The 23,289-nt window shown below is 49.2% G+C and overlaps 2 protein-coding genes across 4 annotated transcripts in view; one reads left to right on the plus strand and one right to left on the minus strand.

Annotated features, from left to right (window-relative positions):
* The window catches only part of LOC148221958 (serine protease inhibitor Kazal-type 5-like), a 105,909-nt gene that overhangs the window by 38,421 nt on the left and 44,199 nt on the right, over positions 1–23,289 (plus strand). The gene's annotated exons all lie outside the window — the stretch shown is intronic.
* LOC106853023 (pancreatic secretory trypsin inhibitor-like) lies at positions 11,533–16,761 on the minus strand. Its single transcript, XM_014876058.2, has 4 exons — positions 16,598–16,761; positions 15,117–15,157; positions 14,430–14,542; positions 11,533–11,687 (listed from the first exon to the last, which is right to left on the minus strand). The coding sequence occupies exons 1-4, from the start codon at positions 16,650–16,652 to the stop codon at positions 11,612–11,614; spliced, it is 285 nt and encodes a 94-aa protein (XP_014731544.1). The 5' UTR covers positions 16,653–16,761; the 3' UTR covers positions 11,533–11,611.

The raw sequence follows: 23,289 nt of genomic DNA on the forward strand, positions 1-23,289 counted from the left end.
CTAGCTTTGCTAAATAGAACAAAAAATACCCAGAGCACAACATGTGTCATGGGCTGGAGAGGGTGGACAACTTATCTGATAAGCTGCTGGAAATGTGAATTTTAGCCTGGGTGCAAGCTGTGGTGTTAACCCCTTCAGGTACCAGCGTGGTATTAGTGTCATTTATGTGCACATAATTATGTGTAGCAACTTCTTTCAAATAGTTTGAGGCAATGAAATGACTGTAATTAGGCTGCCATATATGACATAAAGATAAAAAAGTCCCCCAAACATGAAACACACTAACCCAAAACCTTAGAACTAAGAAAACTTTAAAGAACTTAAACAATTTTTATGTGTTTTAGGAAAACCAGAGGCCTAGTAGCAGTGTCCCTTCCCATGTGTGGTGTGACTCCCACAAGTCTCACAGAAGACTTCCAGGGGTGCTGGGGCTCCAGGTGTCCCCTCCTGTTGCTCCTTCACTTTGTGGTGATGCTGCAGCAGCCACACATCCCCGTGGGAAGCTGACCCTGCTAAAAGTCAGACAGCTCTTGTTGAGATCGAGCTTTTCTGCAGAGGAAGAAGAAGAAAGAAGCCACAAATGAGTGGTGAGGGAGCCCACAAAGCCAAGGGAGCCAGAGGCTCCTGCAGCAGCAGAGCCCAGCTGGCTGCTCTCCCTCCCGTGGAGCTCCACAGGAACTCTGATCCACGTGTGGCAGCCAGCTCAGGCTTTGGCAAGCCAGGACTGCTGTGCTGGGTTTATTAGCAGGTTCCCATAGCACTGCCCTCCCCAGGCATCCTCTCCTCCCCTGCACATGCTGCCTGCTCACCTTCTGGAGCCGTTTGTTGACTGGGAGAGGCTGCCGAGTATTTACGAGGAGCTTCGTTCCTATTTCAGCTCCCAGGCTCCCACTGCAAACACCAACGTGAATCTTTCAGTAAACACGCAGGAACTGGAGGGGAGGGAAGGATTAAAAACTCAGAATAATGACTGAAATGTCAGACATTTATTATTAAGTCGGTCCCGACGTTGACAGCTGAACATTCAATATTAAAAGCATCCTTGATCATAAAAGCCAAAGGCAAACCTGATTCTTAAATATCCCAGTTGTTCTTTTTGACCTAGTTTTTGATGTCTTAAGGAGGAAATAAAATTTTAGAAAATATTTACAGACATGATAAATGCAGGATTTCATCACGGCTGGTGACTTCACGGATGTGCCTGGGGCAAGGACAGCAATTAAAGAGCAGGAGGGCAGACCAGTCTCACATTTCCCTGGCAGAGGTATTGTCAGCCCGGGAAGCTGGAGCGTGCATGTTAGGGCTGGAAGAGCAAGAAGTCACCAAGTCTCAGCGTGAGGCTTAGAGGGGCTCCCATGGCTTTCAGGATGTTAAAGGAGTAGTTATGAGCGAGGCTGAGGTTTGACAGGTTTTGCCAGGAGCTATAAAGGTGAAGTGATCAGTGTTGTGTTGTGTGTCAGTGAAGCAGAAATGCCAAAGAACTGCTCTGAATAATGCATGGTCTTTGTGGGTCAAAGTCTCCTACAAGAAGGCTGGTGGAAAAGGCTTGATGGAACTTACCCAAGCATCAGATTTCAGGTTTGGATTAGGGTAAGAATAGAAGACAGCAGTAGGAACAGAGAGAAGGAGAGAAAATCTGACCTAGCAGGAGATGGAAGGGAGAGAGAAAATTGTTTACTGAAGATTGAGGAAAAACAGGATAAGAGTGAAGCTCCTGCAACGTGTAAAAAGCTACTGAAAAGAGGAAGAAAATGTTTTTTTTTCCCTCTGTGTCTTTCTTGGCTAGCAGATGATGTCACGAGCCAAACAAGAAAGACACAAATGCTGGGAAATGGTTTCTTGGGGAAGCTGTAGAAATTCCATTACTGGAAGCCTTCGGAAAAAGGTGTGGAAAAACACCTGATACATCTTTGAGCTCCTTAGACTCCTTCAAGCTTTATTTTTATTAATTGGTGACATTACCATGAAGACAAAGAGATGGCACAGCTGTTGATGGCTTTTTGGAAGGGTTCAGCTCCAGAGTCAGACCCTGCCAGAACCAGCTCTGAGGCCTTGGTGGCTGAGTGTTGAGGAGAGAATGGAAGCTGTGAACAGAGAAAGGCATCTCTTAGTATTTAATTGGGATTCTTGTACGTTGTGGAAGCACACCAGACACTTCATCAGTTTTCCCATGGCACAGATAGATTTTTTTCTGATTCCCAGGTTCAGAAGGGGTGGCAGGATATGGTGAGATGTCCAGCCCTGCTGACATGATCCAGATGTGGGTCTGGGGACAGTTATGCCCCTCTCTATGTGGCATGTGACCCCTCTGCCAGGGAGCAGATCCTTGCCGAGATAATTCCTGCCTGGCTCTGCCAATGGAGATGTGATGCCCCTGAGTCCTTAGCCAGGACCTTGAACTGTGGAGGGGCTTGCCAGGCTCTCAGATCCCCCAGCAGAACTACCCAAACAGCCTAATTTTGATGCTGGACGTGGGGGAGCTGGGAGGATCTGAGGGGATGGCATCTGTTTCGTGGCATTTCACATCTCTCATGTTCACAGTGCCCTTGGGAGCTGCACAACTCTGTTCTCTTCATGAAGGACATATTGTGCTGGAATATTGTACTGCTTGGCTGGTTGGACCTTTGGGGCTAAACCAGCCATTCCTATGTACTCATTTAAATTTCATTGATTTTTCTAAAGAATTATTTCTCCCTTGATGGTCTAGAAATAAAACCTCTTGCCCTGACTGGCTCAACAACCCCATGATTTCTATCTATTGACAAGGTGGTTTTCACACTCTGTCTCAACACAGGCAAGCTATTCTTCAACATGCTCGATCAGAGGAAGAGAAAATTACATTTTATGTACCTCCTGCCACTTCCTGTTACATCTTCCCTCCTGGATTTCCAGTGGCAGGTGTTTGTGCAGGATCCCATCTCCAGGCTGGGAGCGAGTTACTCAGCACCAGGTTTTCACAGGAATATCTCCTCTCAATGTGGGCAATGACCAATTAGGCACAGTGCCAGGCTACAGGTTTGCAGTGATATTTTTAATTTTCCTCTGAGGTTCCTTTTTGGTCTCTGGCCTTATCTTTGCTGAAGCAAAACAGCTTGTGTGGCTACTCTTTGTGCCCCTGTCTGATTTGTGTCTAATTTCTCGTGGTGCAGCCAAATGTGTGCAAGGCAAGCAGGGACATGGAGTGGCACTGACCTTTCTGTGCAGGGCACACGTGTCAGGCTGCTGACCTGGAGCCAAGGGCTTGTTTGAAGGCTTCTCCAAACTCAAACCCTTCCAACAGCAGCTGCAGAGAGGGAGTGTGAGAGGTGGTGCAGTGACCCTGCAGGTGTGTGACAGCAGGTTTGCTGGGTTACCTGGGGATAACGTGACAAAGGTGCTGTTTGCCAGTTTCCACTTTGGTAAGGACTTTTCTGGCTATTCTATATACAGTGTAATGGTAGTGGTGTTTTGCACCACTTAATTAGTAGTTTGTCTGGAGTATCTTCTGTTTTCACTCAGAGACAGGATTAAAAAACACAGAAAGAAAAAGGATTTTCTTGTGTTCGGGCTTGGTTGTTTATTAAATCTTATAAAAAATACAGAAAGTTCAGCAACAGTTCTAGCCACCATCTAGAAGAGAGCAAAATGGAGATAAATCCAGCTAGCTATAAGGTCTCTTAAAGCTAAACAGTCCAATAGAGAAATAACACATATATTATTTATACTTTTAACCCAATAATAAAACTCCCATGGCTCTCAGTGCAGCACTAACTGTAGAACCAGAAACTCCTACCTGAAACTATAAAGAAGAAGGAAGATGAACACTGAAAGAGACACCACCCGAAGTCCTCCATCTTGTCCCATACCTATTACTATAAAAACCTCAAATTTAAAACCCTTCACCATGTGAAATCACACACTTCTATTTCACTACACACCCGTGATTTTAACTTCATCACTGAAATTTGGGTGCCTTCTCCAAGGTCTCAGGTCAAAAGCAGTGCTCTCCAGGGAGTCAGTGCCAAAAAGCACAGAAAGTTCAAAAACCTCAAGTTTCTAGGATCCAACAGGTCAGGGGTCTGGATGAAGAAGCCTTCATGGCTTTCAGAGTTGCAGCCACACTGTTTCCAGCTGGGACCCTTGAAGACCCAGATCTGGAGCTCATTTCCTTTGCTTCAATTTCAGTGGGCATCCCAACAGTGTTTTGCACAAGCAAGTAAGAATCACGGGCTTAAAATAGGCACAAAATTACGAAAGCGATGAAGTGTGGCTCATGGAGGCTGTGCATACCATGCCCCAATGAACAGGAACGTGTTTGCATGGGAAAGTGCTCCTGCTGTGGGGACTGATTACTTGAGGGTGACTTTGCTCTCATGGGCCTTATTTCTGAGAATGGCAGTTCAACTATGCAACTTTAAATATATGTTCCTTGTCCAGATGCCCTATTTAGGCCAAACCCTTCACTTTGGCTGCAAGAGAGCTGGAAAAGCCTGGACCTGCCTTTGAAGTCAATTAGCTGCCTCTAAGGCAGGATTTATCTTTGAAAGGAGTTGGATCAGGATAGGGAGCATGTCAGTCATGAAACCAGAAGATGTTTGTCTGCCTCAGTGGCTATAGAGGTGAATAGAACTTTTCTTAATAGCTTTTTGGGAAGTTATTTGTAACCAGATAGTCCCTTTCCTTTGCCAAGAGGTTGGGGTTATTTGTGGCTCTGGACTAAAAAGCAACAGCAGAAACAATAGCACACTCATTATGACCAAATCAATTTATGCTTATTATTTCAGTTTTTTCCCAGAAAGACTTTGGCCTTGAACTACATCTTAGTTTATATGCTCTACTTGTCTCTCTCACGCTGCCAGGCAAACTCAGGAAAGCTCAGGCTTGTTAGTGGCTGTTCCTGAGCACCAAAATGAGAAGATCCAGTTGAATGGGAGAAGCTGAGCTCAGACCCCTGGAGATGTCAGTGGCCAGAGAAGGGTTGGAGGGCAGAACCCTGGGATTCTGTCCCATGCTGGTTTGAGTTGGTTTGATTTAAGATGCTGTAGCCTTCATGGTTCCTGGAATTTCCCAGATAGGATGAATATGTGTGCTGCTCCCTAAAACAACTCATCCACACTGGCAGGGCAAGACCTCTCTCCCCCCCTGCACTGTGTGGGTTCTGCTGCCAGGTGGAGGAGAGGAGCTCCTGGTGCAGATGTTTTCCTTTCTCATTGCGTTGCCGCTGGTGTTGATGCAGGTGCAGTGTCCTGAACCAGCCAGGAATGCCAGCAGAGGCCCCGAGAGTCACCACCTATAGCTGAATCCCCTTGGAAATGTGCACTGAACAATCCCTTCAGTCACCAAATTCCTCTGTGCTTGTGACCAACAGTGGGGTGAGAAAAGAGAGAGAACTTCTGCCCAAACCCTGGGGCAGCCAGAAACATTTCCAGCCCAGTAGCAGCTGCAGCAGTGCTGGTGCAGCTCCCTGTGGTGCCTTGCTGGGGCTGGATCCAGACCTCTGCCAAATCCACAGGTATTGGCACACTGAGTCAGGCATCTGTGCCACCTCACTGCCATGTGCAATAACTCATTCTCTGCCTTTGGACATTCCCAGCACATGGCCATCAGTGTGAGGGCTGTGGGACATCTTTCTCAGCCCCAACCATGCCTTGCCTAGTGCTTCAGTCCTGCCTTGGCTCTTTCACCACCGTGTTTCAGCCCCTGCTGTGCCCAACTTGAGGCATCCTGCTTTGCTTTCAGGCCCTGGAATCCTGCCTCTGGAGTTAAACACCATCTGCACCCGTGAGGGCATTAGTGGGGGGAACAGTGCCCCAGGACATGTGATAGGGCAGGCAGGGAGGCTGCTGCTTCCCTTCTCCTTATGGATAATGACTCAGAAAAGAGGGCTGATAATCAGATCTCAGTCCATGAGAGTGATGCCACCTGCAAGCTGGACACTTACACTGACCTATTGCCTTTGTGGCTTCAAGCCACATTGTACCATCTGCCAGCAAAGAAGAGCTTCCCAGCACCCCACCACGCAGGTGTGGGGGTGGATCGCCACCTAAATCCATGCCAAGGTGTGCAAGGAAGGATCCAACCTTCTCTCAGAGGCCAGCAACCCGTTTGGGTTAAACCTCACACGCAATTTTCTATTTGTGGCATCCTTTTGCAGCTAGAAAAGCGCTGAAGCTATTGGAAAAAGTCTGCAATCCAGCCCTGCTGAGCCGTGCTACAACAACAGGTTATTGTTCTGGCATAGGTGAAGGGCAGGACCTTTGCCTGGGAGCTTTCCAGGAGCTGTGCTGCTTAGCTGGAAGGAAGCAGAACTTCTGAGCCACCTGCAGTGCTAATGCCGACTGCAGCGCCGGGAGGTCTCCAACAGTGTGCAGAGCTAAGGAATCCAGCTTCACGTGCCAGCACCACGCAGAGCTGGCACTTCCAGCCCCTCCTGTCCTTGCTGTAAAGTGGAGTGTGCCTGATGAAAGATAAAGGCCAGAAAAGCAGTGTTGAAACATTGGCAGGGCTGCTTCGCTGTCTGTGGAACACTTTGGATGCTCCCGACTCCTGGAAGCTTACTGTCCTTTGATAGAGGGAAATACAAACTATTGCTGTCATCTGACTTCTCTGGAACAGCTCAGAGACATTAGAAAGCAAAAGCTGAGATCTGGCTTCAAATGTGCAGCTCCAGTTGTGGCTATTTGTGCCGTGTCTGTGGTTATCAGGGCGGTTTCAGCCTGCTGCTGAGAAGTGTCCACTCTCTTATTTAGCAGTGATCCTGCTCCAGCCCCACTAAGCTCTGGGGACAGCCTCTCTGTATCGGTGCAGAGCCACTTCCAGCTCATTCCCATACATTTGCCAAGGACAGCTTTTCCCTATGTAGCCTGAGCTGTGGTTTAGATGAAAGGAAATTTGCAGTTTAAAAGCATCCTTCCATTCCAGGCAGACTTTTCCTTTGCAGAGCATTAACACTGTCATTTCCCACTCGGGTGGAACCAATTGGTATTTCCTTCAGTGGCCTCAAGCTTGGCAGCGTGACCCTCTGCCACAGCAGTGCTGCTGTGCTGGGCTGGCAGCTGCCTCTCCACCATGACAAAACTGTTTGCATTTGCTGGCACTGCTGACATCTCTCATTGAGGTTGTAACAACAGCAGCAGCTGAAGTGGCTCTGTACCCATCAAGGAGAGCAGGCTCTGGATCTCTGCCCTGCCCTGGGCACTGGAACACCTCTGTCTGCATCCTTTGCCAAAGGCCAGTTCTGGGAGGTGGCATGTGGAAGCATCATAGCACACAGGAGCCTTTCCAGCAGCAGATGGGCTCCCATGGGGTGTCTGCAAAGGGGAGCTCTCCTTGCCAGCCCACCAAAATGAGTTTAATTCAGCTCCCCCAAAATAAATCTCCTAGAACTGAACATGCCTCATGGAAAGTGCCCTCTGGCAGCTGCAGCAAATCTGAGGAGGCTCTGCTTATTTCCAGACTGGGAAAACAAATCTGGTGTTGAAAGCGTGGCTAAAATAGAAACTTTCTTATCAGGGGGATGTTAGGGAAGGATGCAGTGGGCAAGGGTGGTACCAAAGCTGCCTCTTCCAAGCAGGGCTTCTTCTCAGCTTGGGTCTTGCATTTCACTGAAGTCCCTCAGTCCAGTTCTAAACCTGAATTCACAGTATGCTACCATGACATCATGAAGTCAAATGCCACTGGCAGTGGAAATAGATTTTGCCTCCCAGGTGGGAGCTTCAGGAAAGTGTTCCAGAAGGTGGAGGGGGAAGGGCTTCCCCAGCTGAATTTTACAAGAATTTTTAGTGGCAGAAAAGTCTCAATTTAAAGAAACATGTTTTCCTGATCTGAAAATGCTCCCCTGGGCCTTCTGTCCTTGGCTGTCTGGTTTCTGTCACTCTTGTGACATTCCTGAGGCTTGGCAGTACCCAGGGCTGCTTTGGAGGCACAGACATGCAGCCCTGCTTTCAAAAGCTTCCACCCAAACAGCAAATCCTGGTGAAGGATTGGAGGAGAGATGCCCCTGGAGGGCAGGAGGGGGGAGATGAAGGGAAACATTGCCAGCTTTCAAACCACCTGCTCCTCCCAAGGATGTGCTGGTGCTCCCAGGGCAGGCAGGCTGTGGGTGTCCTGCTTTCTTCTGGAGCCCTGGCTGTCTCAGCCACTGAGGATATTTTTGGAATTTCCCCCCTTTGTCATTAAATTTCTTGTTATTGTGAGCAGAGCGTCACTAGGGCAGGAACTGCAGCACTGGGGCAGGAATTGCGTTGCTCTCTGCCTGAGCTTCCTCAGGGCAGTAAATGCCAAACCCTTTGTACCATCCTTTGGGATTCTCCTCACCCACCATGTGCTCTTGGTCTTTCTGTTTTTGCCCTGGCTGAGCCCTCTGGGAGCAGCCAGAAGGCAAAGAGGAGGGAGGTGGATGGCTGAGCCCTTCCTCTGATTTGGCAAGTCCTGTTTTCTCCTCGCTGCATCATTCAAAACGTGTTCAGGGCTCCAAACACATGGCCAGAAGCACTGCCCTGGGAAGGAGCCCGAAGAGCTGCAGCTATTTAAACAAAGAAACCAAGAATCGAAGCCATTGCTCCTGTCACTCTCCCTTTTGCTCTGTCCCTGCCGTCTCACCAGCACTGGAAACAGCATCATGTAGACACAGGAAAGCAAGCTGGTGTCTCAGAAAAGTCAGGCTGGCTGCTGGCAGGACAGCTCCAGGCTCTGCTGGGGATCAGATGGCAGAGGAGCAGCTTGGATGAAGCATTCCCTTCCTCGGCTTCAGGAAAAAACTCTTATGGGAGCAGAAGACCAGCTTTTGAGTCTAAACTTTACACCTGCACCTCAGATTTGCCCTTGTTCAAGCCAAAATTGAAATATGGACAGGAACCATTCCCTCCTGGAAACTTACCGCTGGCTCTGCCTGGTGTGCCCCCGCTGTGCAGATGTACAGAGTGGCCCTGACCTGCTGCTTCCCATAATCTCCAGGCTGATACGGACCTTGCTGTGAAACTGATGTGGCTGACATTTAGCAGGAATGCCAGTTCTCATCAGAACAGTGCCTGGGGAGACGCAGGCTGCGCTCAGCCGTGCGGCTGACGGGACCTGCTGCTTTGCAGGCTCGGTCAGCACCTCACTTCATCAAAGAAATGCTCTTGGCTAACACTGGGTGATGTTTCCCAGAAATGGCACAGGCAGGAGAGATGTTTTGCCGGGCATAAACTGGCCTCAGTGCACTTTTCAGTGTTCTGCTGGGTAGAAGGAACCAACTGGGATGAGTCTGGGGCTAAGGTGGGTTTAGCCATGCCACAAAATCCAAGAGCAGTGAAAGAAGCGTAGGGAGGATCAGTCTCCTCTCCTGCCAGCCTCACTTCCAGAGATCTCCCTGGATAAAAGCTATGCTCCATTTCTTATGATGCAGCAGAATCAGCAATATCCCAGCTCTGGGAAGCATCCTTCCAGGATACCCTGTGTGCAAAGATGTCAAGGCAATTCACAGTCCCAAGTCTATTCGGGACTACCACCTTTAGTGCATTAATTTTACATATGGGCAAAGCGAGTCGTTTTTCATCTCTCCCTCGACTGCTGACTCTCTTTGGCAGATCTGAGAAGAGGAGCCTGTGCTTCTCCCCCTCCAGCTGCATCTGGCCATATTTGAAATTTAAAATGAGCACTGGAGCTCTCTCAGCTGGATCATGCATATTTTTTTTTGGTGTTTGTTTCAGCCACTTCATAAAGAGAACTCATCTTTCTACCCACAGTGAAGTCCAGGATTTCCTAAGAACAAAGCTCTGGATTTTCCCCAAATACAAACAGTCATTTACTGAAGGGCTACGAATCCTAGGGAACCTCATGAGGGTTTGATCCCCAACTCCAAACGCTCAGGCTGTTTTGGGCTGACTCACAACAGCCCTTTGGCACAAACAGGGGGCTGCTCAGCTCTACAGGGAGCAGCTGGCAGTGCAGTGCCAGCACCAGTGCCAGGCAGACACAGACACATCCCTCCAGCTCAGGGCACACCCGCCGGCACCACTCCTGTCCTTGCAGCTCCCTGGGCAGAACATCCCCACAAACCTGCCCGTGGCTCCCGGGGGGTGAAGGACAGGCTGAGTGCCTCGGCTACCCCACCTGAGGGGCTCCCAGCCTCCCGGCAGGGCTGGCAGGACCAGCACGGCATCCAGCTGCGGCATCCAGCTGCGGGATGCAGCTGCGGGATGCAGCTGCGAGATTCAGCTGCGGCATCCAGCTGCGGAATCCAGCTGCGGCATCCAGCTGCGGGATGCAGCTGCGGGCTCGGCTCCGGCAGCGGCCCCGGCTGCAGCGGAGCAACAGCGGCCTCCAGTGCCGAAAGCTCCTCCCGAGCTCCGTGCAGGAACCCGCACTCCGCGTCCTGCCCGCGGAACCGCGGAACCACGGAATGGGATGGGAGGGGAGCGACCTTTAGAGGGCATCTGGTCCAACCCCCCTTGGGGCAGGGACATCTTCAACGAGACGGGGTTGCTCAGAGCTCCCTCCTCCAGCCTAATCTTGAATCTTTGTGGATGGAGTATCCACAACTTCTCTGGGCAACCTATTCCGGTTTCTCACTACCTTCATGGCAAAAAACTCCTTCCTAATATCTAACCTAGTCCTGCCCTCTGTCAGTTTGAAGCCATCCCCCCTTGTCCCATCATTCCAAGCTCTTACAAAAACTCTCTCTTGGTTCCCCTTTAGACACTGGAAGGGGCTCTAAAGTCTCCCAGGAGCTTTCTCTTCTCCAGGCTGAACATTCCCAGATCTCTGAGCCTGGAGTGTCTTTGTGGTCTCCTCTGGACTTGCTCCAACAACCCCTGGTTTTTCCTATGTTGGGGTCCCCAGAGCTGGATGCAGCACTGCAAGAGGGTCTCATCAGAGCAGAGTCCCCTCCCTCCCCCTGCTGCCCACCCTGTTCTGGATGCAGCCCAGGACGAGGCTGATTTCAGGGCTGTGAGTGCACATTTCTGGCTCGTGTTCAACCTCATCCACCAGCACCTTCAAGTCCTTCTTGGAAAGGCATCTCCCATCCTGCCAGCCCACAGCCCTCAGGCAAAGCTCACCAAGGCCAGTAGAGGGGGGAAAAAAAAATCCCTGGAAAAATGGAATCTTTTTGGTTTTCTGAGGCACTGGGTAGCTGTGACCTGCAGGACAAGCTTGAAGCTGGTGACACTTGGTGCACAGGGACCATGTCATGGGGCAATGTCATATAGACAAGGCTGGAGATAGGTCAGCATGGAGATGACTTGTTGGGTTCTTTCTCCTGGAAAAGGCTCTGGAGCAAGGGATTTAGTGCCCTGTATTGAGCAAATGCAATTGCAAGCCATGAGAATGCTAAAACTCTATTGCTCGAACACTGGAAGTCCCTAGGAAAAGAAAATAAGATTCTTGATGCAAAACAAGAGCCTCCCTGTTATGCCAGATCATAACATCTCTTCTCCCTCGGGCTCTGTCAGTAATTTGCTCACAGCTCTTCACGGGCATCACCAGAACAAACCATATTTTCCAGGAAGGTGCTTTAAGTGTTGGGGAGAGGGGGATTGCTGTGTGTGTAAGAAATCCCAGCACAAGACATGGCGATGCTTCCATTTTATTGGGGATTTGAGCAGGTGAGGGGACAGCTTGGTGCGCTCATCTCTGGAACAGTTGTGCCTCAGTTTACAGGGGAGCTGATGCGGGAAGCTCGGCACATTCCTCTGTTCTTGATGCGCACGTGGCTGCTTCTTTCCCTGGAAGAGAGGTTAAAAGTGTTGGGGGGCAGCCTTTGGGTCCCTGAGACACAGCAGAGCCTGGCTCAGAGGACAAAGGCGGAAAGAAAGGAAAATACTGCTTAAATCATCATCTAAGTGTTATTCACAGCAAGCAAGGCCACATATTCTTGACAGGGAGTTCAGGGTTACCATGGACATGTGTTAATTAATTCCAATAAGCTCAAGAGTGCTTTCTGACACCTCCTGGCAGGATAATTCACCTCTGTGCTGCAGGACAGCACTGAGACACCTCTAATGCCTGTCTGACTGCAGACAATAAAGGTTACGAATTTGTTTTGTAGGTTTTAGAAACAAAAGACCATCACTGTGTCTCACTTGGGTTTGGCCTGCTCCCAGCCTCCCCTCCTGATTGCTTCTGCAGCAAAAGTGAGGAAAATATTAAAAAGGTATCTTAAAAAACCTATTTTCTTCTTTTTGTCCAATAGTGGACTTGATTCTCTAAATTGTTACATTTTCACACAGAATCATGATGTTCTCCTCTTTGGAAAAGACAGATCCATTTCTCAGGTGTGTTAGAGAAATGCTGGTAAAACGATTTGCGTTTTGCAAAAAAGCATTTTGCATGCTGGTCACAGTGACGTGACCAGAGGCGACAAGTGAGGCACTGCTGCCGCAGGGACCCGCCAGATGCTCAGTTATCCCCAGACTCCTTGCAGGCTTCCAGCTCTTGTCAGGCCAGTTGCACACACAAAACTGCAAATGACACTTCATCCTGCCCCCGGCTGACTTCTCCCCACGGACCAAGGCTTTAGAGATGAGGACACTCCGTTTATCTCTCCCCCAAGTCATTTGGCACCAGGCAGCTTCAGAGTCCTGGTGCCCAGCCCAGATGGCCCTGGCCAGGAGACCAAGGGGCTGTTCCTAACCTCAGAATTCCATCACTTGGGAACAGAACAGAACAGAACAGGGGAGGTGCAAGGCTCAGAGCTGTGACCCACAGGAGCAGCACATTTCCAGCTGCTCAGAGCTTGCACAAAGAGGATTTTAGGAGCTCTGGGAATGCAGCTCCTGTCAACACAAGGCGGATGCAGCACCAGCTTCTCATCCATCCCATCCCATCCCATCCCATCCCATCCCATCCCATCCCATCCCATCCCATCCCATCCCATCCCATCCCATCCCATCCCATCCCATCCCATCCCATCCCATCCCATCCCATCCCATCCCATCCCATCCCATCCCATCCCTCCTCTGACTCCTGGCCAGCTCTGAATACACCACCAGCTCAGCCTTTCTCTTTCTTGTACCCCAATTTCCTTTTTGTGAGCACTGGACTCTCCCATCCCCTCTGAAGCTGCTCTCTGCTCTGGGGAGATGGAGCATCCTGGATGCCACTTTGCACAGCTGACTGTGGAGCCTTCCTTGCTCACTTTACCCTGCTCCTGGGCTGTGGCCAAAGCCCTAATGATGTTGTGTCTGATGAACCTCCCACCCCCATCTGTTGCACAATACAGGGACAGCTGGTGCTGGGCTGCTGGCTTCCAGCAGGGTCATTACCACCCTGCCAGGCCGTGCTGGGTCATTAACTGTGGTGCCTTTGCTGAGGAGATCCCACTCAGCCTCTCTCTGCCTGACTGCATCATACTCAGCCTTGAAAGGTGAACCAGCGTTTGAGCAGGCCAGGAACAGAATATGTGGCAGCAGCCTGGGTTAATGAAGCAAAGAGGGGACGACCCAGCTGACAATATTTATCCAGGCTCTTGGTTTTTTTCCTGGTGATCTGGATTCTGTTCCTTGTTCCTGCAGAGTTAGCAGGGAGGCGATGCTCCTGAAAGCAGAATTTGGCTCCACAAGCCCACGCATCCAGAGACAGAAAAGCTGGACTTTGAGCTTCTGCTACAAATGTGTCTGCTGATGGCAGATGGGCCTGTGAGCCTGATCACCAAAAATCCCTGCCTACACCAGGTGAAGTCAAGGGTGAAGCTCCCTTAGCCCTGCAGACTGGGACATCTGGCTCCAGATAAGACTCAATCTTCCCAAAAGAGATTTTTGAAACACTTAATAGCATCGAGTAGGAAGTAATTCCTTCACTTGTCTGACACAGAGTGCTCCCAATGTATAAATATATTTTACATTACCTAGGGCCCAAGCCAGATGAAATGTATCAAGTCTTGCCAGAGACACCCTTAGCATTTGGACCTGGCCTTCTGCTAGAACAGTGCAATCTGGCACCAGCACAGATTAAATATAAAACTCATTCTTAAAAATACCCAGAGCAAATTGTATCCTTTCATATGCAGAGAAGACAGAAAGCAGAGCTCAGCTATAAATTTCTGGGGTGGAAAAACACAGTTTTTTCCCTCAGCCACCACGCATCTGAGGTCATCTGGAAAAATATCCTTCAGCCCGTGTGCTAGATGTGGGCATACTTGGAGGACTTTGCCATTTGTCTGAGATCCTGGATGCCTGCCAGTGCTCGCTGCTGCTTGGCAGCTGCAGGTATGGGGAGATGTTTGTTTGTGGGCAGTGTGTGTGCTGTGAGCCACACACAGCGAGCCCATTGCACAGCTGGAGCCCACATGCTCAGAGCAGCGGGTGCAGCATCTGTGCAGGAGGCCAGACCCGTGCCAGATGTGCTGGGCTTGCTGCCCAGGCTCCACCCAGCTGCATGCAAACTGCTTTCTTTCTAGGAAATCCCGGATATATGTGGTAGCCCTCATCTGTGTGGTGTTTAGACTTGCAGCAGTTCCAGATACTCACAGGTTGTGAAGGCACAACAGGCACTCGTTGCTGTACAGGATGTCATCCGTGCCACAGATGGGCTCAAACTCCCTTGTACACCCTCTTCTCAGGTTGAAATTGTCACAAGATGGCTGGAGACACAGAAGGTTAATTTTGAAAATGTTAAGCCTGTTCTTAATTTACCTCTCTTTGCTTTCCCAGAGAGGTGCACATTTTGTCTATCTTCATAACCCATCCTCAGAGCTCTGCTATGAGCTCCCAGAAACACTGGGGCCATCTGCCACCGTGTCCCTTGGCTAGCAGAACTCCACCTGGCACTGCTGCACACCCTTAGGAGTAACAGTGTAGAGTAAATAGTGCTCCATGGGCATTGCCAGAGCACATTCTTCCCACTTTTTGTTTTTATGCCACAGCAATACCTGTCCTCACACTTGCAAGCCAGAGACTAAGGGGATTTCTGACTTTCTTGGCAGGTAACAGCAATATTTATCTTTTTAGGAACTTTTCCTTCAGTGTTTGGTGGAAATGCAGTGGAAAACCAGTATCACCACTGGGATTTTGCTGTGGCACAGCAGATGGAAGGAGGTTCCTGGGCACTGGCATCCTTGGGCTGTCAACACACTCTGCTTCACTGTATTTAGCAATGATTGCTCCCCAGTGTGTGGGTTAGTGCTGCCTTGTGCTACATAAAACAGGAAACTTCACCTCTGTTCCTCTGGCAGCAGCTGCATCCATCTCAGCATTTCCTAGAGAAAGAGGAAAAAGAGAGAGAGAGGGAGAGAGAGAAGACACCTTAGCACCCATCACTCAGGCTGGTTTCATTCAAGTGGGACAGAATAAAGACAGTTTAGGCTGAGGACTCAGACAACTTTGTCCTAGAAAATAATTTCTTCCCTTGGATCTCCCACATTTCTCAGCTGGATCCCTCTCTGCTATGTCACCCTCTTTCCCCTGGCAGAAACACTGTAATGGTGCAAGGCCCTGCCAAGGCAAAATGCACTTCTAGAGATGTCACCTGCCCGCTGTCAGGGAGCAAAGGTGGCTTTTGTCCTGTCTTATCACATGCTCATGAGTAACTGAGAAACTCCTGCTGACACTGGGCAGGTGCTGGAGTAAATCCAGGGCGATTTTTCTACTGTTACTCAGTTTTTACCACAAGCAAACAGAGCAAAAGACAAGTTGTTGAAAGTCTCTACTAGAAGGAGACCCTGAGGTGTCCCATCAAAGCTGGTGGGACCAAGCCATGACTTTGGAGAACTTCCCCAGGGAGAAGCTGGCCCTGAGCTGGCAGCTGGGATCACATGGGTGGAACACGCAGTGGGTGTGTTTTGAAAAACAACCTGAATTTCTTTGGCAAAAGGCAGAACTGAGAAGAAGATCCTGTTTTTTTAAAATAAACCCAGAAGTTATCTACATGGAGGATTTATACTACATCTATATTAACAACCAGATGACCCAATAGAGTGAAACATTTTGGTGCTGAGGAGCTGGTAGCCACACTGTTTAATATTACAAGGATTTTTCTTTAGGCTAGCACTAGTCCAAATCCAGGAGCTGCAGCTCACTACATGCTCAGTTCATCTGAAATGAGCCCAGATTTTGTGCTCAGACAGCCCTGCAATGGCAGCCTCTGTGCAGTAAACAGGATGACAGAGGACCTGCCTCAGAAGCACCCTCCTGTTTGGAATGAGCCCACTAAAGCAGGACCTGAGGAGCAGCAACAGCTCATGTTCTCATCCCTCTGCACCATATGGGATTTTGAAAACACAGTTGGCTTAAACATTGGCTTTAGTAGTGAGAGCTGCATTTTCCCTTGCATAGATTCATTTCCTGTCTTCTTGGATTTGCTTTTTTAAAACCAGAATAGCACCTATTCACTCTGAAAGGATCACACTGTCCTAGAAATCACCAGTCACAGGACACATCCTACCCCTGAAGAAAGAGCGTCAGCCCAGCAGGTCTGCTCATTTTTGGGAGCTAGTGCACCCTTCCAAAGCCTTTGTTTTAGGATTGCTCACAGACAGGCACAGGTTTAATGCACATTGGCCATTGCAGCATTCCCTGCCCAGGGCCACAGCAAGGTCCCAGCACCAGCTGCTCTCTTCCCACACTCACCTTCCCTTGTGGCAGACCTGGGAGCTTTAGCAAGGAGAGGAAATAGCTCCTAAGCAAAATGTTGGACTCACCTTGGTAGAAGCAGAGTGCCAGGGAGAGGAGCAGGAAAACTCCAGCTACCTTCATGGTCAAGGTGTTGTTTTACTGAGCACAGCGGAGAGAAACTGGGACACTCCTGTGTCTCAGAGATCCTGTCTCTGGCAGTCTGCTGGGACTTTTATACCTTTCCCCATTCCTGGCAACATACCACAAAGCCAGCTCCACCCTGCAGTCCTGTGGTGACAACATTCAAAGCACGGGGACAACACCAGGTGGCAACTGGCTCATTGGTGGGCGCAAGGATGAAAGCCTCTCCCAAGCCAATGGAGGTGACAATCCTTATCTCCAGCAAGGACTGGGGCCCTGTCCCAGATGTGGGGGTCAGCCCTATGTCTGCACTCCAAGCTTTGATAAAGCAACGTTGTACAAAGAGCCAATATTGGAGAAATGGGCAGGCCAGCAAAGGAAATACAATTAGCAGCACTGTGGCTTTGATCAATGACCCTGCTGCTGCCACTTGCAGGGTGAAGCTACCTCTGGGTGAAGATGGCTCTGATCCACTCACACCGTTCCTGGTGTGATCCACAGAGCAGAGCTGGGGTGCTGCAGCTTCCCCTCCCTCCCTGGGCAGGCAGGAATGGGAGCAAGGATTGCTCCTGGAGAGCAGAGCTTGCCTGTGCCTTGGGCTGGCTCCTGGCTGCATATTCAGTGCTGCTGTTTTGACTGCACATCCCTGATTGCAGACAGCAGCTGAAATGAGCTGCTGGGTCAGCCACTGCTCCCTTCCCCTCTCCCTGCCTGCAGCTGGGAGTAAACCCTGGGGATTTCCTACACTTACACCACCAATGGTGCATTGCAGGGAGTGGATCAGTCCCTCGGGGATTAGAAGGATTAATTAATGTTTCTAAAGCACTTTGATATCTCAGCCATAAATCACTGGAGAAGTGCAAAGCAAATTATTACTAATGGGGGCTTATGACTCAAAGACAGATTTTTAATTAGCTGAACAGGAAAAAGTCAATGCCAAGAGCAATTCAAGGAGCTGTTTGAGAGGGAGAAATCTCAGCTCCGTTGGCAGCTGCTCCGTTGTCCAAGGGATACCCCATTCCCAACGTGGCTCTGGAGGGTGCTTTCCCCTGCCACAAACATCTCTTTTGATTTTGCTTCAGTGGTCATGGGGAGATTCCTCCCTCTTGACTGGGTTTCCCTCTGTTCTCCCTTGGGCTGACCTGCAACATGAGGCAGAAAGAACTGCTCCTAGTGACACCTGTTATTTTATTAATTCAGAGAGTAAAGCTGGCTTTGGCTATGACCTGCTCAGCAGCTCTCAGGAGCTGGGGTGGGTGTTAGTGGACCTTTGAGCACAGACAACAATCCTTTAGTGTGCCTGGAACAATGGTTCAGGTGGTGTTATCACCCTCTGAGGAGCAAGGGAGGGAGGGATGATCATTTTTTATAGCTGAAAGAGGTTCATCTCAGTCCAATGCTGTCCCCTGTTATTTTTCCTCCTCAGTCTAAGACATGTAAATAGAGCAGTGCTGAAAAGATTTTCTCTGATTACCCATGTTTAGGGCGTGCCCACTCCTGGTAAAACACATTTTTCAGTTTAGAGATCCTTGCTGTAGCCAGGAAATGTGATAGTTTGGATTGTCCAGGAACAGAAACGCTTTTTCTCAGATTCCTTGGAAACATTCAGGCGCGTTTCCAGACTTGAGTTTGATGGGTAAATCCTCACTGTTTATGCTCTGCAGGTGGCAACTGTGCTGGCTCCTGGGACATTCTGAGTGTGTGTAATGCCATGGTTTTCTCCTTCCTCCAGAAGTCAGAGGCATCAAAGCACAGGCAGGCTGCTGACCTTCCCCTGCCTCCTGGACACTTCTCTCTTCATCCTCTTACTGCTTAGGCTCCTGATAGCTTTGCACTGCCTGATTTTCATGTTCCCAACTGCTCCCAGAGCTGGATGAGATTAAGTACTTTGCTACTGAGGAAGGTTGAAGAAACTCCAGATTATGCAGTGCAATGGACTGAACTTAATTATTCCATAACGAATTGAGCCAAACCAACAGACTCAAGGGCAGTTGCCTCTGCCAAAAGAAGATTCCAGCATAGGCTGCAGCTGAACAGCAGGCACACTTGGGTTTTAATGCAGTGTCTCTGTTAGGATGCTCTTCCTTTCCAAGCGTCTCCACTGACAGCTGTGTCTTTATGAGATGCCTTCAAAAATAGGGGATTTCAGAGCTCCTCTCTCCTGATTGACAACAATTCAATATCCTTCAGGAAAATCAAACAGAAATGCTTGGGGCTTATTTGACTGGGGAGGAAGGAAAAAGAGCTGCAAACTGCTACTGCACTGGGTGCTCCTGGTACCGTGCTCGGCAGTGTGGGCTTTCTCAGGATGTGTCACCTTGTCAGAGCAGCGTGTTCCTCCAAACACATCAGCTGGAGGAGTGCAGAGAAATGAGTCAGGAGGCTCTGCCAGCCATGCTGTGTGACTTGCTGAGCCTGTCGTGGAGAAATAGAGGGGACAGGCGGGTCCCAAAGCAGGTGCTGGCATGGGATGGCGTCCCCTTGGCCACCTTGTTGGCCACCACACATGGTGTAGGACATGAGATCTCTGCAGTTGCTGATGGTCTCTCCTCCTGGATCCTGGGAGCACTTGGAGAGAGAGTTGATGCTACACAAGGCACGAGGGGAAGGGGCAAGTTGAACTGCCAGGTCTGCCTCCACATGGACCAGCAGGAAGAGGAGATTCTCTTTCTGCAGGATGAATTTCTGTATTGTCTTTTGGCCAAACCTGAGTGTTTTCAAGTTAGATTCATTTCAGTAGTAAAGTGTTGCAAAGCAATAAAAAATTCCATTGCAGGGGAATTAAAAATCTGGGAAACTACCTATTTCCCTGTGATGGTCCCTCCATGACAGACTGGAGGATCACTTGTTGTAACCAGGGCTGGAATTTGTTTTTTTGTGGAGACATGATGTACAAAGAGAAAGCCACCAGTGCCCCCGGGAAACCAACAGAGTCACCAGTCAAAAGCATTCAAAGATCACAAACCAGACCCAGATGATCATGAATCACAGCTTAGAAGTCATAAATGGTCCTTAAGCCTCTCCCAAATAATGGCATCTCCCAAACAATGGCGTTTCATTTGGGGTGGTTCACATTTTCCAGCCTTCTCCTGAACCAGAGAGAGAATGGGCTAAAGCAGGAGCTGAGCTCCTTGTGCAGTTCCCAACCCCTTTCACCAAGGGGTTGTGTGACCAAGACCTGCACCATGGCCCTGTGCTGGTGCCATTCCTGAGCTTGGTGCCTTGGTGGAGATTGTGGGGCCTTCCTTGGGATTCATGAAGGACAGGCACCAGAGGCTCCTCAGTGCTCAGGATCTCAGCAAGGCAGTTGGAGACTTTGCTGCTGCCCTGCAATGGGTGGGATGAGTGAAATTTGGAGAAAGGCTGATGCAAATGTGAAACCTAGAGGTGTCACAAAAACCAGTTCCCAAGATGATCAAAGCTCTTTTGGGTCCAAAATGCTGCTTGTGTTGGATTTAAAAGCTAAAAATGCCTGAGTTTGTGTTACTTGCCAGGCCTGGATCTTGCAGGGGTAGCCAAGACCTTGCCCGTGGTATCCAAGGTGGTTTTGAAAGCTTTGTGAGACAGACCAAGCTCTTTTGCATCAGCAAGGTGAGAGTGGAGTGCAGTGATCATCTGCTTCTCTGTCCAGGGAATACTGCTCAAACACTGATTTTTCCTGCAGAAAAAAACAAAACACAAAAAAACCCCAAGCCATAATTCGGTTGGTAGTGATTTTTGTCTTGAATTCTTTCCCATTTAATGCTGAGAAAGCTATTCTGTTGCTCTGGGTGCATGGAAGATATTGAACATTCTGACAGTTTAGGAAAAGGGATCCTGTGAGTAGCTGCTGAGAAAGCATCACATATTTTCTCCAGCTGCAGGAGAATCTCTGGAGCCCAGGACAGCAGATCAATTTGTTTTCTTTTCTGTTCTGGAAATCCTGAACTTGGGACCTCTGGTTTCTGGGGAGGGGACTGGGCAAAGCTACAGGATAGCATTACCAAATCATCATTCCTACTTTTACTAAAGCTTCTGTTATCCTTCAGCAAGGGCAGCGCGTCCATGAGAGAAACCTTTGGAAATCTGCAGGCATCGGCAGCTTTGCCTGGGAATGGGTATTGCTGACAGCAGTGTCTGAAGACAAAGACATCACATAAATCACAGCTTGTTGGGCTGTTCAGAAGAGACCGTGACTGGATGCCAATCAAACGCTTCCCGAGGAGGATGAATGTGCTGGGGACAGGCTCTGTGTTTGTGAGGACTACTGGCTGACATTGGCTGGGGTGGAGTTCCCAGCCTGGTGTGGAGTTCCCAGCCCAGCTCCTGGCCTGTTTGCCTCTTCCCTCCCATCTCTCAGCGACACCAAACCCCAAGGGCTCAGTCCATGGAAACATTTCCCACCTCTGCTGTGACTCACTGGGTGATGGCATGTGCCTGCTGGGAATAACTCTGGACTGGTCAGCTCTGGTGACCTTGGGGCTCTGTCCCTTGCAGCTGGGATCTTGGGTCAGTGCAGGGGGTGCCAGCTCCTCTGCTTTTCTCCCTTTCTCCCCTGATCCCTCATGCCCCTCTCCTTGGGTGTCTTGCAGGATCTCCATGGGATGTAGAGGCAGTGAGAGCATATGGGGTTGATCCCTCAGGAGCTGAAACATGGAGCTCTGCTTTTCTCGCTTTCCCCGGCATTACCAAAGAAAAAAAAAGGATCATTTTTCCTACTCCTACAGAAAATGCCAAAAGCAAAGTATTCCTTCATAAAATTGCTTCTTTATTAAATCCTATCTGCCTCCCGCCTCCACATCCGACTGCCCCTGCGGCTGCCGGAGAGATCCAGGGCAGAGTGATTAAGCACTGCGGCTGATAATTGGGCAAACACAGATTTCAATCTCCTCCAGCGAATCACTCCCCCTTTCTCCAACTCGAAGCAGCACCCTGTGCCCACTCCCTCTTGCATGGAGCTAAACAAGATGGGAAGCATATGGTCCCTGTCCTTTCGGGGTCAGACTAAGGCGGGGATGATCCAGTCTAATCTGTCCTTCTGCTCGGCTCAGGCAGCTCTGTCTCTGCTCCCAAGGACCACATGTCCCTTGTCCAGGGCTGGATCTCACTCTGAAGTGTTTATGAGGTAACTTAAGAGCTCTGGTATGAGCCACTCTTGGTAAGGATCCTGGATCTCTAGTGCCTGGTCCTGTTTGCATAAAAGATCCTGTCTGCCTGCAGCTGCTGTCCATTGCCCAGGGACCTGTGGCTGCCCCATCCCTGGAAGTGTTCATGGCCAGGCTGGACAGGGTTTGGAGCAGCCTGGTCTAGGATAAAGTGTCCCAGTCCACGGATGATCTTTAGGGCCCCTTCCAACTCAGACCTTTCTGTGATTCTCTGGCTGTTGCTCTTTCCCTCAGGTGAGGTTCAAGGGATGATATCTGAAATTGGCTCTTTAGAAAGTTGGCTGCCCCAACTCACCCAGGTGAGCTCTGGGTGCATTGTCCTGGCTGCAGAGCTGGTGTGAGGAGCTGAAGGATTGGCAGGACATGGGGAGAAGACAGAACCAAAGCCCTCCCAGACCTAAACAGCAAAAGAGTGGGAGATGGCAGAGACAAGCTGCAGGAAGGGTTATCCCAATGGGACAGTAGGAAAAAAACATTCACCATGAGAGTGGACAAACACTGATGCTGGACCAAAAAAAGGATGTGGAGTCGTTATACTTGCAGAGGTTCACAAGACAACTGGATGAACTGATATTTTCCACAAAAGCTGTCAGAAGCCAGCAGAGAAGCAACAGCCCCTCGGTGGTCCTTGGCTAACCCACTGTCTCCAGGACAAGGAGATTTTTTTAGTGGAAGTCTGAAATACAGGATATTTTCACATTTTCCCCTAATTTCTTGAAAACATTTTGTCAAAGTTTTTGTCAAGCTTTTGTAATATTTTCCATCACTTTGTAAGCCAGTTGATCAACAAAACCAAATATACTGCAAATGACTTTCATCACAACCCCAGAAATATTTGGCATTTCTAGCTACTCCTGTGAGTTCCATTGGCAGCACTAATGGCTATTGATACATGATTTGCTCCCAGAACTGGCCCAGAAATAGGAAAAACAGTATTATACTTCTAATTTCAATGAAACATATGGCTAGAAGATGCTAAAGCTCTTTGGTCCAGCTCACTGTGCCATTTTGGACAAATAGAGGAGATGAGGTTTTTCCAGTGGAGAGCTCTCAGCCTGCTTAGCTCCATAGGAAAAAAATGCCTATTAAAAGAATTAGAAAGGTGAGGATAGGAAGAGAAAACTAATGCAAATGATGAAATAAGGCTTTAATTTCTGACAACATTTCTTCTTCCTGTGATCTATAGAGAGATTTTGAAATGAGCTTTTTCACAGACAGATAGAAAAGACATTTTGGGAGGAAAGGGAAAACTAGTAGCAGACAGGAGATAGAGCTGGGTATAACATTGCTGGACTCTGATTCTGAACATAAAGCTCAGCAGAGATGGAAAACACTGAGCCTGTTTCCAGAAATGGTTTTTCCTCAGAGATGTGCTGCCACAAATCACTGTGAGATCCACGTTATTTCACAAGTCCATTCATAAATGTGCACTTCATTCTTGGCCAGCTCTTTCCCTACCAGCATCTCGTGTTCCTGCTGGTTGCTTTAACCAC

This window comes from Sturnus vulgaris, chromosome 15 (genome assembly GCF_052056855.1).
Source record: "Sturnus vulgaris isolate bStuVul1 chromosome 15, bStuVul1.hap1, whole genome shotgun sequence".
NCBI classification, from domain to species: Eukaryota; Metazoa; Chordata; class Aves; order Passeriformes; family Sturnidae; genus Sturnus; species Sturnus vulgaris.

Coding starts and splice junctions, on each gene's coding strand:
- LOC106853023 (XM_014876058.2), bottom strand. CDS start 16,652: ATGAAGGTAGCTGGAGTTTTCCTGCTCCTCTCCCTGGCACTCTGCTTC. Junction 14,543..15,116: donor CTGCTGCCAGAGGAACAGAG/GTGAAGTTTCCT, acceptor CTGTGTCTCCAG/CCATCTTGTGACAATTTCAA. Junction 11,688..14,429: donor CTGTTGTGCCTTCACAACCT/GTGAGTATCTGG, acceptor CCTCTCTTCCAG/GGAAAGAAGCAGCCACGTGC.